At 36.9% G+C, this 14,576-nt stretch overlaps 1 protein-coding gene across 4 annotated transcripts in view; it reads right to left on the bottom strand.

Annotated features, from left to right (window-relative positions):
* LOC122820286 (serine/threonine-protein phosphatase 2B catalytic subunit alpha isoform) overlaps positions 1 to 9,184 on the bottom strand; it is a 90,093-nt gene extending 80,909 nt beyond the window's left edge. The window contains exon 1 of one of the 4 annotated variants that reach the window (XM_044097584.1): positions 8,802 to 9,184. In XM_044097584.1, coding sequence (XP_043953519.1) covers positions 8,802 to 8,862 — 61 coding nt within the window. In that variant the 5' untranslated portion in view covers positions 8,863 to 9,184. The remainder of the gene's footprint in view (positions 1 to 8,801) is intronic. The other 3 variants (XM_044097581.1, XM_044097582.1, XM_044097583.1) reach the window with 3 other exon arrangements.
* Between the last annotated feature and the right edge of the window lie 5,392 nt (positions 9,185 to 14,576).

Raw genomic sequence — 14,576 nt, 5'->3', positions numbered from 1 at the left:
TACTTCAGTTAACGATTAATCAATTACTAAATTAGTTGATTACTTCCATAATCGATTTGTCGCTATTAATCGGATACATGCGTCTCACAAATCTTCCTTAAAATACGCAACTGATTTAAAAAACCTGTTTTCTAGTATCTGAGAAAGCCACAGACGGCGGCTTTCTCATTCGCTTTGAAGTGACCCATGTGCACACATGCATGCCCGAATGTTTGTGTGAACACGATGGCACTAATGTAACGCTCCACCTCCCTCCCCCCACTCTTTGCAAACTGGCTGCCCAACACGCAGTTAAATGCGCAGCAGACACTGTATCGATTAATTTGGGTGACCCACTCTAAAGAGCTATCTAATGACACACAACTGCCGCTTCTGCTCCAAATGGCTTTTGTTCCCAACTGTGTGCTCCCGTCTGCCATCTGAACTGGGGAGCAGTGAGGGTTTGTTTGTACACAGGATGATTTTCATGAAATATGAGAGCAGGGCATTATGATCTCCTCAGTCATAGTTGGCCACTGTGGGTACAAGCAATCATGGGTGTAATTTCTCTGTTTTGTCCAAAGCAAACAAAGAAAATAAGCTCCATGTGGTACTCATAACGATTCTTAATGAACAGACAATAGTAGAAAGCAACATTGAAAACATGCCTCCATCGCCACATTGCATAAGCAATAAAAATACAGCTTTATTGTGTAATAAGGAAAGTAAATCAACTGTATGATCTTCAAGGCTTGAATATGCCGTTAACCGCGCTTACTTAGATTAGCAATGATCAAAAAATACCAGCGTAGGTAAACCGTTTCACTCCCCCGTTTCCTTTCATCAACACCCAACATCCATTTGTTCACATGAATTAGCAAAAGCAGCAGCTAATGCATGGAGTCAGATTACAACCCCAGAGCAGAGCTGCCTTTATCCCCCTATATAGATCTTAATCTGTCCAAAGAGCTCCCTATCTCAGAAGGCTCAGGTCTGAACACCCAAACTGTCATGCAATCAAGAACCAAGAGTAAGTGGAAGCAGAGACACCGCATGCTTGTTCTGTGAATGCTACAAAGTGTGTCTTTTTTGGACTTACTACAGTCATTTCAAAAACTTAAATATAACAACTTTCTGCTGTCCACAACTTCTGTCATTTGCAACTTTTATACTTGTATTTAACTTTTTTTTTAATTATTCCTCTAAAATGCATCAGATTTCTTTAAACACCTAAATATTGTTTACTACTTGTTTTTAGTAATATTATAATTTCAGTTGGTATTCTATATGCTAATGTTGCCATTTTAACATATTTTAACAATGATAAACATTAGCTAATGTTTATTATTGTAAATTAAAATCATTACATGCTAATGTTAACATGTTGCCATATGTTTAGGTAACATGCTAAGATAAGGTTTGGCTAGTGATGACACACACTGATGTAAGCAGAGCAACACGTGTTAGCTAAACATGTTTATATTAGCTATGAATCAATCCTATTAGCCTATTTGCTCTTTTTAGTTATTGTTAGCCAAAATGCTTACATGCCAATTAATGAAGACAGGAAGTTTTGGGCAAATTTGATTAAAACTAATATATAAACTGCAATATACATAACCAATCTCAGCCATTTTAACTGGCGTACGTTAGCTAAGGCTAGCATTTTGGGTAAAGCTATTGCATAGACCGCTTTTAGAACAGTCGCTAGAGTAAATTTATCTGACTTATGCTAATTTTAAAATATTAGCAAATGTTTACTCTTTTTAGCTAAAGTTGACATTTTGGACAATCCTGTTACAGAGGCTGCTATGAAAACAGAAGCTAACGTTAAGTAATCTGAGATAACATAAAAATGTTAGTATATTTGCTTATTGCTACTTAATATGCTCATCTGGTCTTAGCAGGCTAGCTGAAGCTAACTAGAGCTATGCTTACATAAGCATATTATCAGAAGAGCTCCTACATTCATTTTGTGGTACTCAGACAGAGTAAATACACATTTTTCTATTTTTATTTCACTCCTCACTTTTTGTTATTAAGAACTGTACAAGAAGAAACCTTCATAAATACAAAACTGGAAATTCTTCACTTGACTATTACAAGTAAATTAGAAGCTGCATTGTATACTGAAGAAGTTTCTATAGTAGAGTATGACAGCACAATTAATAACACTTATCTTGGAGGTTTTCTCCCTTGTGCAAACAATTAACCTTGACTGGGAACGTTATTGACGACCAGCCACTAAAACATCTGCTTTGTTGCAGCAAATCAATTGTGTAACCAGTCAGTGTGAGATTAAATATGCTCCCTTTTAAAACACGGGAGAGGCAACGGTTACTTTAGCCATTCAATGGAAAAATATAAATAAAAAATCTGGCTAAATAAAATAGCAAAGTGTTTTTGCTCAGTAACCAAACAGATATTTGTCCACTGAAATATTCTAAATAAGGCATAAGCCAACCATGAATCATATGCTTAACCACGCTTAATATTTCACTTAGCAGGAAAAACAACAATCTCACACAACAAGTTGACAAGCAGAGCTAAAGCTGCCTCAGTCCCGCAGAGGTGGAAACAAGCATCATTACTGCTTCCTTCAAATTAAATGAGTTTGAGTTAACAATAACATCCAGTGTAACTGAAATAGTAGGTTTATTTCTCAAAATGAGAGCTAGAAAACAAAAATTCACATTAAGAGCAGACTGTGGCACTGTGGAAAAGGTGCTAACTCAGCTTTACTACTAGCTGGTCCAGAGGAAAGAAACAATCAGCTCGGCGCTGGAGGCGGATCCACAACCAATTCAAATGTTCTGAGAGTCGTGCTTAGAACTCCAAAATTATCTTCTTGATTTAAAACTAAAGCAATAAAAAAAACACAGAAGTTTGCATTAATAACAGCAGTGATGTCATCGGTGTAGATCAGTTGCTGTTTTCAGCTCAATCTATCAAAAATGATTAGCCAGTGTTTATAAATCCTTTTTGAAACACTGTGGTAAGCCCATTTTTGCAGGACTGTCTGCAGTGCAGAAATACTGATCTAGATTCGAAATAGCATCCATAAAATAGCATTTAGAAATGAAGCTGGTAATATTAGGGCGTCCGTTTCCAGTAGAGCTGCAGGACATATGAAAAACATGCAATTTCAGTATTATTGTGGGATAATGTGGTCACAAAGTAGGCTGCAATTAACCTACATTTTCCTCATTCGTCTTTTTTTAAATCACAATGCTCCAACCATTCCTCTTAACCTTTTCATCTTTCTTACTGAAACCCGAACAAGGCTGTAAAGAGCCATCCAATTGACCAAATACAATATTGACATTTAGGGCATCAAAAATATAATCACCTCCAAGCAACTTGGTCCAATTGCAAAATTCAAAAATATAAAAAAATGAATGTCTTTCTGCAATGTAATCCACAACAGCAATAAAAATCAGATTACATCATTGGGAAGATCCTCTTTTCAGTAAAACGACACCAAATAGAGGAAACATCAAATGATAATTTCTAGGTTTTAGTGGTTTAGATTTACTTTTAGGTCCTTTTTCCAAAATCATGTTTCAGATTTTTTGTTTACTTGCCTGTGAATGAATGCTCAGATGCATATTAATCTATCTTGATACCAATTTTAAGCAGTGAGCTTTACTCTTTAATGTACAAGCTACAGATAAATCTGATTTGATGACTCAAACATGTTTATAAAAATGTATTTTCATCTGATAATTCTCTTACTTTTTTGACAGTAAAATGATGTAGAGAGGAACTCTTACATGTCACACAGTTTAACCTACATCAGCTGGTAAACATGAGATTCTTAGCATGAAAGGAAAGACATTTCTCCAGGAAATGCAGCTAGGACAGCATCAACACAAACTGTTGTCTAAATTGAATTTCGTACTTCTTGTGGTTGTTTTTGCATTGTTAAAGTTTTCTTTTTGCTACTCTTAGGGAGTTTGTAAAACTAATTATTAAAGCCTAGGTTTATGAGAACTTAGCCGCCTGAGAACCTAGCTCTGCAGATTTCTGTAATTTTTTTTTTTGTCTGAGTCTTTTAAACTGACACTGAAAAAAATGAAACTAATCAAAACTAAACATAAATAGGAACTACAAGTATTGTTCCTGAAAACAAAAGATGGTTTAACGTCCTGATTTGTTCACATTTATTGAGGGAAATCTAAATTCCTCATCAAAACAATCAACACAGAACTAAAGGTAACTACTATGAATTCCCGTTTTTAAATCACTGTGCCGTAAAGAGTGTGTGGAAGCTTTTGAGTAAATATTTTTCAGTCAGATGACCTTCAGGAAAACTCTTTCATTTCTGCACACCTCTGCGTTTAGATCTGATAAGGACCAAAAAAAAAAAAAAAGAAACGCTGTTGTTGGCATACAAACAAGAGGCAGGTGTGCAGGTGAGGAAGAGGTCCGACGATACGAGGCGTTGCTCAACGTCCAGTTCTATAAATGACTCGGGCCTTCCAGCTGGGATCGCGCCGCTGTCATCAAGCACAGCCTCTCCAGCCCACGCGGGTCTGAGCGCAGGGGCCCTTCTCTCCGAAAAGTCAAATGTCAGATGTCGTCCATCCCCCGCTCGCAGAAAGAAAAGCACCCAGCGCTGCGTAGGGAGGAGCGCTCGGGTCCCGGGGAGGAGGGAGGCCCCGCGTCTCAGCACGGCGATGGAAAAACATCATTACTATGCTTATTCTGCTTTGGAGCGCTGCTGCTGTCATGGCAACCAAATTACTAACTACATTCCCAAGCAAAAGTATTCATACCCTGTGGACATTTTTTTTTTTTTTTTTTTTTACAGGTTACAACCACAAACTTCTAAGTTAGAGCGCAGTTTTGAAGTGGAAGGAAAAAGTGTGGCCTGTATTTGTAGTCAGCAGCGTGCAGAAATGTTTCTGCTGGAATTACAGTGTTCTCTATACCAGATTTCCACATCTGGATGCTGAAAATCCTTCACAATGTTCTGTGCATAATAGCACAGTTGGATGGAGAGAATCTAGACATCAATTTCAAAGTCGTACATCCTGGCTGGATTGATCTAACACTTATACTGTACACTCTTTGTTCTAGGTCAGGGTGGTCCAAAGTGTGGCCCGGGGGCCAATTGTGGCCCATGATGGTTTAAGAATGATACAAGTGTGAATCATTACGAACATAATTTTCTTATAATTGAAAATGTTACACAACGTGTTTGTCTTTTTATAACCAAGGTTTATTAATGAGTAGAACAATATCTATCCAGAGACTTTTAATGAAAAGGCTATTTTACTGCACCAATATCAACATTTATTCAAATGATTAAACTTGGCTAAGTATAGAAAGCGTTTTAAAAGAAAGTGTCCCTTCTTTTACAATGCTTTTAAAATAAAAGAATTTGCGAACGTGCAAAATTCTTTTCACATTTTTGATCTACAACATCCCTTTCCTACAAAAGGGGATTTGTTTTAGGCTTGTGAATATGTATAGTGCAATGATTTTGGCCAACGTGACTAAAAGTTTGGACAATGACTAAGTTATTGTCGTCCTGCAGGAAGATGAGCTTCACCGCATTATGGAGTCTCTAGCTCCCTCTACGTTTCCTCAGCTTCTGAAACTCAGCATCCCAAGTATAATTTGAGGATATATGAACTTTATAAAATATTATAAGACATGTTTTGTGAAAAGATGCACAAAATGGCAAATAATTTGAAGTCAAGATCCACAGAAAAATCCATGAGAACTGACCTGCAAATAGACGGGGGTTCTCTGTATTAGCAGTGTGATACCCTGCAGATATTGCACCGTAAACGGTCCTTTTCAATATTTATATCCCACACGCTCATCTTATGATGATGACACCTTTGAAAATATGCAGAAAATATGAAGGGATAAAACTAAAACAAATTCAGTCCAGCAAATGCTTGCACTTTGAGCTAAATCTACATTTACGATAAATTCCTCTGCCAACTTTCCAAATCTTAAATCCACTGTAATTCACGGACCTTCAGTCAGTTTCTGTTGTTTCTGTTCTAGTCGGTGACCAGGCAAGAACTGGATTCATTTATCAATCGGCGCTGGAAATAGCTCTACAGCTAACACATTTAGCAACACATTAACAATGATGATGACTAGAACTTCTGGGAAAATAATAGGGATTATCACAGGTCAAGACTAATCCCTATCCTGCAGCTACTTAATCAGGTAAGCCTTAAAAGCTGCAGTAATGGTCCACCACTGAGCCAGATTTCTACACATAGTTCATTAAGGTGAAAAGCTTCCCAACTGACATTTCCTCCTATATTCATTTCTGTCGAGTTTAAAAACATGAAGAATCCCCCCTGCGGACCCCGCCAACGTGGCCTGCCGAGGCTGATTAAAGAGGATGGAGTAATTACTCTGCAGCACTAAAACAGGCAGCTGAAAACAAATTACCTCACACCTATAGCCTGCAGCCACGTTCATGCTTTGTATGTACACAGCAGCCAGCATCCTGTGTTGTCACAACACTGATACATTACCAAAAAAAAACAACAAAAAGAAAAAAAACGTTGCACTTCTGGAAACTCAGAGGATGGATTTACTTCCAGGAGCTCCGGCCGACGCCTTTTGGATCCGGGCTCTCATGTCGACTGACAACTGGCTTCTAATGTCTAATCAATACCTGATTAAGATAATTGCAGGGCTTTACTAAGCACTGCAGCATTGTAAAGTCGAGAGAGTTGGACTGTGCATCACGACCAGAAACAAAAATGAGATTTTTTTTGGAGGATTTTAAGCGAGAGAAGCTCAATCTACGATTGAGAGAATCAGAACATCAGTTCTCGTGCTGTGTCCTCTGCTAGCAAACAATCAGGCCTGCGATTATCTGACTAATCCATTATTCTGTTGATTAATTGGATAACAAAATAGCAAATTTCATTTAGCCACTCAAACCTTTTTTGTACAATTAGAAATACGTTAACAGGTGCAAATATTTTAATTCTTATTTTAAAATAAGAAATTAAACATTTTAATGCCTAAGATCCAATAACATAGCTTTCCTTTAGCTCAGCTCTTTTTGCTTGACTTAATATCAACTGACAATATTTTGGGTTAAACGATTAATAATTGGATAGCAAAAGTTGCTTAATAAGAGATTATTTTCCCTTTTTTCTCAGAATGTGGGGGGTGTTTAGGGTAGAACATAATTACAGGCAAGAGCTTTCATCTTAAATACATAAGATGAAAGCAAATGCACTATATTTTTTAGTGCATTTCTGGCTTAATTGATGATTTGAATATGTTCTTCTTTTAGCAAATGGCCTCTTTTTGGGTCTCTATAGTCCAGTTAACGACTAATAAATCAGTTGACAATTATTTCAGTAACCGATCAATCACGATTAATCATTTCGATCCTACAATAAACAGGACTTCTTGTGATTAAGACCTGTGGTATTCCATTGCTGCCTGCGTCTACCTGCTGACAAAAGGTGTCTCCAAGGCATGATGCTGCCACCACTATGTTTTACTCTCCACTTCCTAACTACGCAGCACCTTGAATTAAGATTACTGCATGCAAATAATCAGTAAAACACACTGACTTTGTGGTTTTAATGATGTCAGGTTAAACCGTGGAAAAGTTCCAAGTAGGCATGAATACTTTCACAAAGCACTGTAGCTAATGTGTCCAGTCCAAGTTTCCCAGTGAAACGGTTTCATCTCTTTATAGCTGAATCTTGTCAAATCCATTTTTCATTAGCCTTCACATTGCTGGAGACTGTACGGGTATGATTTCTTTAAAAATTCATAAGAAAAGCACCCAAGACATTCTGTGTATCTCTCAACACTCACTCCACCCACCCACCCTCCACTTTCCAGCAGAAATGTGGCCAAAACAGAGCCGGTGCTGCTTACTCCGTCCACTAAAACTTCAAGATTGCCACTAATTTCCCCGTCCTGATGAGCTATTGGCTGAAATCCTTTCAATCAATGAGCTCAGCCCAAATAAGAGAAATATCTCCCTCAATTCCCCGATGTGGTCCCTGCACATGCCTGTTGTGGTGGGCAGAGGAGAAACTGGAGTACTGATCCGCAGCTAGAGCTGGATCAAACAAACACACACAGATTTTGTCATCCTACTTGGCTCTAGTCATTCAGTGACGCATTAATAGCTCATATCCTAGTGCATGAATTGTCTCAAAGTTAAAAGTCTGCAGCCTTTAAGGAAAACGACGCTGGGCGAGCTGGGTAGGTAGGGTCGAACTGATTATTATCTTTATTGCATTCTTATGGTAGACTGCAAAGGTGGAATGTCAGACCTGTAAACACAGAAAGAGGCAGGAAGAGCCACCCCATGTGGCATGAACAGTGAAAGCAACCCCCACAACCAAACATACATCGAGCAAGCAGGATTGTGCAATTGTTACAACGGGAGAGAAAAAGCTTTGTTTGATGGTGCATGCACAATGAAGACAGGGTGGGGGTGTGGGGGGCATCGCTTTTGGTGCTGATTGCAATGCCTGATCTGCATGCATACTGTGCACCAAATGCATTTATACATATAAATCCAGACCATCAGCGCAGTCACATGGAAACGGTTCGTGTAATTTTAGGGTATTCTTATTTTTATAATAGATAAACATGTATGTGTGAGATTCTTGCAGGATGAAGTTCTCCTCACTTCCTAGTTTACAGCTGCTGTCACAGCTCGGCTAACACCCTTCTTCCTCCATAAACCAGCGAACAATTTTTCGACTACATTTTTTTTTTGCCGCTGCGACGAAATTCTCCCAGACACGTAGAGAAGATAACGCATTTAAAAAAAAATTAAAAATAAAATAAATACCACTTACATTTCACCACCCTGTCCGTCGTAGATAACTTGGGCTCATCATTCGGTTTGTTTTCGGACATTTCCAGTGTGATATGAATTTAAAGATGTGTAATATGAAAGGAGACGGGAAACGGGTCCCTGCGTTGCTCTTGCCGAACAACTCTTCGAGTGTGTCCGAGGAAAAGAGACCGCAGTGATCTCACCCGGGTTCCTCTGAGCGGCCAAAAATACTTGCAACGGGGGGTTACAGTTTCACTGCAGGAGCTGGAGGAGCTGTTAGGAGCTGATCTGTCTGATTTACTGTTACTCTGAGCCAAGTTGCCTGGCTCAGCGCAGTGTGCATTCTAACGTGCTGACGCCTCAAGGCCCGCCCCCAGAAGCTTCCTATTGGTGGAGAGCCACTGTTGTCTTTCACGCTCACTTTTATCGAAAGATTTTTTTTTCTCTCGTTCGTTTATTCTATCATTCCAACTGCTGCGAATAACCCGCAATAAACTGAACACCAACAAACAAGGAGTGCCGTTTATCTCTGAATGTTGTTATCGAGAGAGCATTCTCGTCGATTTGAGTTCATTTGTGAAATAAGAGTTTGACTTTTATCTCGAGTCTGTAAAACAGCAGTCAGTTGGAAGGAGTTATACAATACAGCTCCTAATATTGAATAAATAAACGATTTTGCTAGCTATTACCAGAGCTACTACAACTTCATAATAATAATAATAATAATAATAATAATAATAATAATAATAATAATAATAATAATAATAATAATAATAACTGCTGTTATCATTATAGTTTTTTATTTTATTTAATTACTTTTTTGTAGTTGGCAACATTTCCATATATATTATATATACCACACTGCATACTGTATAAATTAAATAATAAGTAGCATTTAATTTATAGTAGCAGTTTGTAGTAGTTCATGGTATATATTATATGGTATGTAATTTTGAAAATAATTTATTTTTATTTATGTACATTTTTATTTTTTATGAAGCCAAACTGAATCAGAATTTATATTAGACATATACTAATATATTTACTACTACTACTGATTGTAATAAAATAGTTTTCCTCAAACTCTTTGGTGCATTTCTCCAGTAAGAATTAAAACTCTGATTTCAACCTTTAAATCATTGAGTCATTCTGGATAATCATAGTAGCAGTTTCTCATTCTTGCCAACAAATTGCAAATCCTTTTTGACATCCATCAGTTGCTACTATGAAGTCCTCTACTATCTTATTTAATTTTCAGTCATGCCATTCAAAATTAACCGTACTCCTGAATTCCCAATAGTATTTCCCAATAAAGCTAATGGTCTTCATTTCAATTCTTGAGTCATGACAGTCAAATATGTTGAACTACATGTCAAAATCGGTCATTTTAATGCATTTTTTTATCATTAAATCATGAGGTAAATGAGTACAAGACCCTGAATTTGTATGTTTTACATTGTTACAGCATGTAATCTTTGCAATGCTAATTTGTTTACAATGTTGTGAAAAAGTAAAATACAAACATTTTGTATGTTGGAACTGATTGGGTACATACAATATAAATTGCACACTGTAATTTTTTTGTACATATGCAGATGTTCCAGTTCAAAATATGCTCGCCAGCTGTGGGTTCATGGGATTTCGCTCGTTGTGACATCACTGGTTTCAACTAATGTTTCACACACTCCTCCTCACTGGTGAAAGCCGAGGCTCACCTGACAGTGATTGTTTAATTGCGGAAACATTTTCAAGAAAGACTGACGAAAAAATGCATAAAGTTGACACATTTTGCCAACCAGCAGAATATTTTTGTTTGTTATGACCTGAGCAATGAACTGAAGACTTTTCAGCTTTCAGAAGTGTAGTTCATTTCCACTTTTCAACGAAAATTATATAAAGCAGTAGGTAATTCCATGGTAGAAATTGAATCATGTCCAAACGGATTTGCAATCTGTTGGAAGGAAAAAGAAATGGCTACTATGATCACAAAAAATTACAAAATGTCGTGGAGGTTGAACTAAAAGTTATGGGAATCTTAACTGATCAATGAAATGCATCAAAGCAATGGAGAAAAATATAACTATGGATTTCAAATGATTGTGGAAGTAATGTTTAGAAATGTCTTGAGCATCTTCAGGTCGTGTTACCAAGATCAAACTCTTTTGCTTTCAAAGACATTGTGAGAGTGAAATGTCATAATGAAAACATGACATGACATTTCACTATCTTGTTCATAAACGATGATTTTAGGACTTTCCTGACACCGACACTTTCATTGAAATAAATACTTGCTTTTGAGGAATGAATGATTCATTCTGATCAAGTGACTCACATTGGAGGTTCTTAACTAGGGTTTGCACTTTGTACTAATTGTTTTTGAGAAAATGCACCAGCTGTTGTGCAAATGTTGAGAGAAAAACACTAACAAAAATTATTTTACTATCATTATTATACTTAGCATTACCTCTTTACTACTTTTACATTTGAAGTATTCTGAAAATTTATCTATTTTATTTGACTTTTTTTAGGTCTGTTAATGAATTCAGGAAAATATTTAACAAAATTTCAAAATTTAAACAAGGAAATAAACAAATTATAAATGGATAAGTATCAAACTACTATTACTACTATTCTAACACTAATACTATATTAACAATAACAACAATAACATTAATAATAATATTAATAATTATTATTATGGTTATTATTATTATTATTATTATTATTATTATTATTATTATTATTATTTCTCATGCTTTAAGAGTCAAATTCAAACTTTTAAAATTGTACACCTAATAAATTGTTATGATAAGATTAAGTGGTTGATAAAACAAAATTAGATTTCACAGAAGACGTCAGAAAGTTAAACACCAGAAACAAGATTGTAATAATTTTGGATGTTTTATTTGTTCTCTCTAGCACCACCTTGAGGACAGATCAGTTATGGTCACAGTACTTTGTTTTGCAGACACTCTTGAATTGAGGCTACATACCAGATAAAAAGGAAAAGTTATGTTATTCTTTTCAGGTCTTCCAGTTAGTTAGAATAGTGCCACAGATGAGTTACAAGTCACTTAGTTAGTAATTATCTGTTAACTATCCACCCAACCTTCGGTTCAGGAGGAAACGGGACGGTGTTCTCCTGGATCTTTTAAACAAAACACTTCTTTTTCCCACAAGAACATAAAATATAAACTGAAGAAGTATTCCCAAATTTAACAACAAAAGAAACGGACCGGGAATAGTCATAAAAATACTCAGAATGTTATTATGGTTGTAGTGATGTAGTTCAATTATTTACCTCAGCTATTTTTGATGATCTAATGAAAAGTCCCGATGCAACATGGTCTGTGGTCATATGAGTAAAAAAAAAGATTTTTAATACAGAAATGTTCTATAGACTCCTTATGGGAAAGCAATTATTGACGACCTTCTTTTTGTAGAGTCAAGAAAAGATTATCACAGACTGCTATAATCATAACAAGGACAGACGTGTAGAAGGAAGAAGTTTTCTATATTGCTTACATGCAAACAGATCAAGTTTATTTATAGAAATAAATAATCAAATCAGTCCACACTCACTATGGCCATCTATCAGGAAGCTCAAGCTCAAGCTCTGGTTTTAGATAAAACAGAGGGAAACTATATGGAGATTTTAATTCCCAGCAGGACTTTGCACCTGCCCACACTGCTAAAACTATGAATACATGACCATTTAATGACCAGGATGTCACGGTGCATGATGTAATCCATGCAAAAGAAGCCCCAACCGAGTGTTGACTGCACATACTGTACAGATAAGATATCTTTATTCTTGTTATCAACCACGTGCAGGGATGAGGTGCAGGTTGGTTCAGGTGAATTACATTCCAAATAAAACTACTGCATCCACACAAAAACAAAGAGATAAAAACTGAATTTGAAAAACACAAAAATATTTACGTATTCAAGTATCGCACGTGGTAACAAAGTATTGCACATATTGTATCTTTTCTTCCAGATAAAATATATAATTTTTTGAAACAAGTGCTGTGGGTTTTAACTTTTCCCTTCCTGAGGGGAGGAGCTGAAACAGAGCGCTACGGTTTTCAAAAAAATATTCAGGGATTTTTCTGACACAACAGGAACTCTTCCGGGGTCGGGAGAGGGCAGCTGATTAGTTTCTCTGCAGACCTGATAAGCCTCTGGAGGGTTTTACTCTGTGAGTCTGAGCAGCCACTGACCTATGTACACATTACATTAGGTCAATACGCTCTCAATGGAGAAGCGGTAGAAAGTTGAGAGCAACTTTAGTGTAAAATATTCATGAGAATCTTCTGGAAATAAAGCCTCTGCTTCATGTTCTTCCTCAGCTGCTTGGTATTTGCCCCCCAGATAAGATCATCATCATGCAGCACATGAGTTGTCAACAGGCCGACATTTCTGTAATAACATCCTGCATTAGCTGCTTGTAAAAGCGATACCTTGTTACCACGGGTATGCTTTATAGCTACTGTCTGAAATTAAAGAAGTAAGAGCAAAAATTCTTCCAGCCCCCCCAAAAAAGATAAACAAAACTCTACAAAACAAATTGGGACTAACGTAACAGAACTACTCAAAAACATGTTGCCACCATGTGTTGTTACATATGACAAATTTAACATTTTATAATGTGATTTTATGTATCTATTTTAATCAATACAAATCCACAAAACAGCTTTGTCAGTTTTCATGCTTCCATGAACACTAATATGATTCAAAATGCCTCCATATATTTTCTGCTGGCACCTCCCTCAGGACAGCATTTCCATTTTCACTATTGACATTGGCACCACCGTGACCAGCACTACATTTATGCATGTCTTTACGCCGCCACCTTTGGCGGCTGTGACTACGAGCCGTACAAGAAGGGATCTGTCCTACCGAAGCCGCCACAGACTTTAAAGATTTCACCGCGACAGTGTGACAGACAGACCTTGTGTGACGTTGTCACGCAACGGGAGGATTTCCATCTGCTGCTGGTCGGTGCGTAAAACCAGTTAGAGATTTGCAACAAGTCTGCAGCACCAAACGTGTTGGTGCTGCAGCGGTTAATGAAGCACCGACTTTTACATTTCCCTCAATCAGGGTAAGCGTGCGTGTCCGGGTCAAGGCTTCCCCTTCTAACTATTCTTGCACTGGAGACATTTTCCACAGATCATTAGTTGTAGCACGTCTCAGCTTAATTAAAGTCAGGTCTGGACTGAGACTCAGGCTCTTTATTTTCCTGGTAACCTGTTGTCTGAAAAGCAGTCACCTTTTTTATTTGCCATCTTCCTTTTTTGCATACTCTCCCACATATTCTGTCTGCATGGAAAATACAGTAGAATAACAAGCAGAGTGGAATATGGGCTTTAGTTTCAGTATTTGAATTTAACCAGGTTGGAAATAAAAAAAATCATTTATAAATTTCCTCTTTTTTTGAATACACGGCAGCTTTTTCATTAAACTGCACCTCTCCTTTCAACCAGTCATGATTATTTGATTATTTCCTGGAAATATACGACTTGCCGGAGAGAAGAAATTTAACTTTTCAAGCTATAGAAACAGCAAAAATGTTTGATACCGTGAACTTTTTCAACAAGGTTCAGTTCTTTGGTTGGGACAAACCATTTGTAGAGAGGAAACTAAAACTCCCTTCCCAGAACATTATTTTAGCTTATTTCAAAACTTCCATCTAAAAAACCTGAAAAGCTGCTAAAACTTGCATTTGTTGTTACATGTTTATTTAAAAAGATAAGTTATTTCCGTATTTTGCTATTACCTGGAAATGAGG

This window comes from Gambusia affinis, linkage group LG18, assembly GCF_019740435.1.
Source record: "Gambusia affinis linkage group LG18, SWU_Gaff_1.0, whole genome shotgun sequence".
Lineage (NCBI taxonomy): Eukaryota > Metazoa > Chordata > Actinopteri > Cyprinodontiformes > Poeciliidae > Gambusia > Gambusia affinis.
The sequence above is the reverse complement of the archived record's forward strand: the minus strand, read 5'-3'. Positions and strand labels throughout refer to the sequence as shown.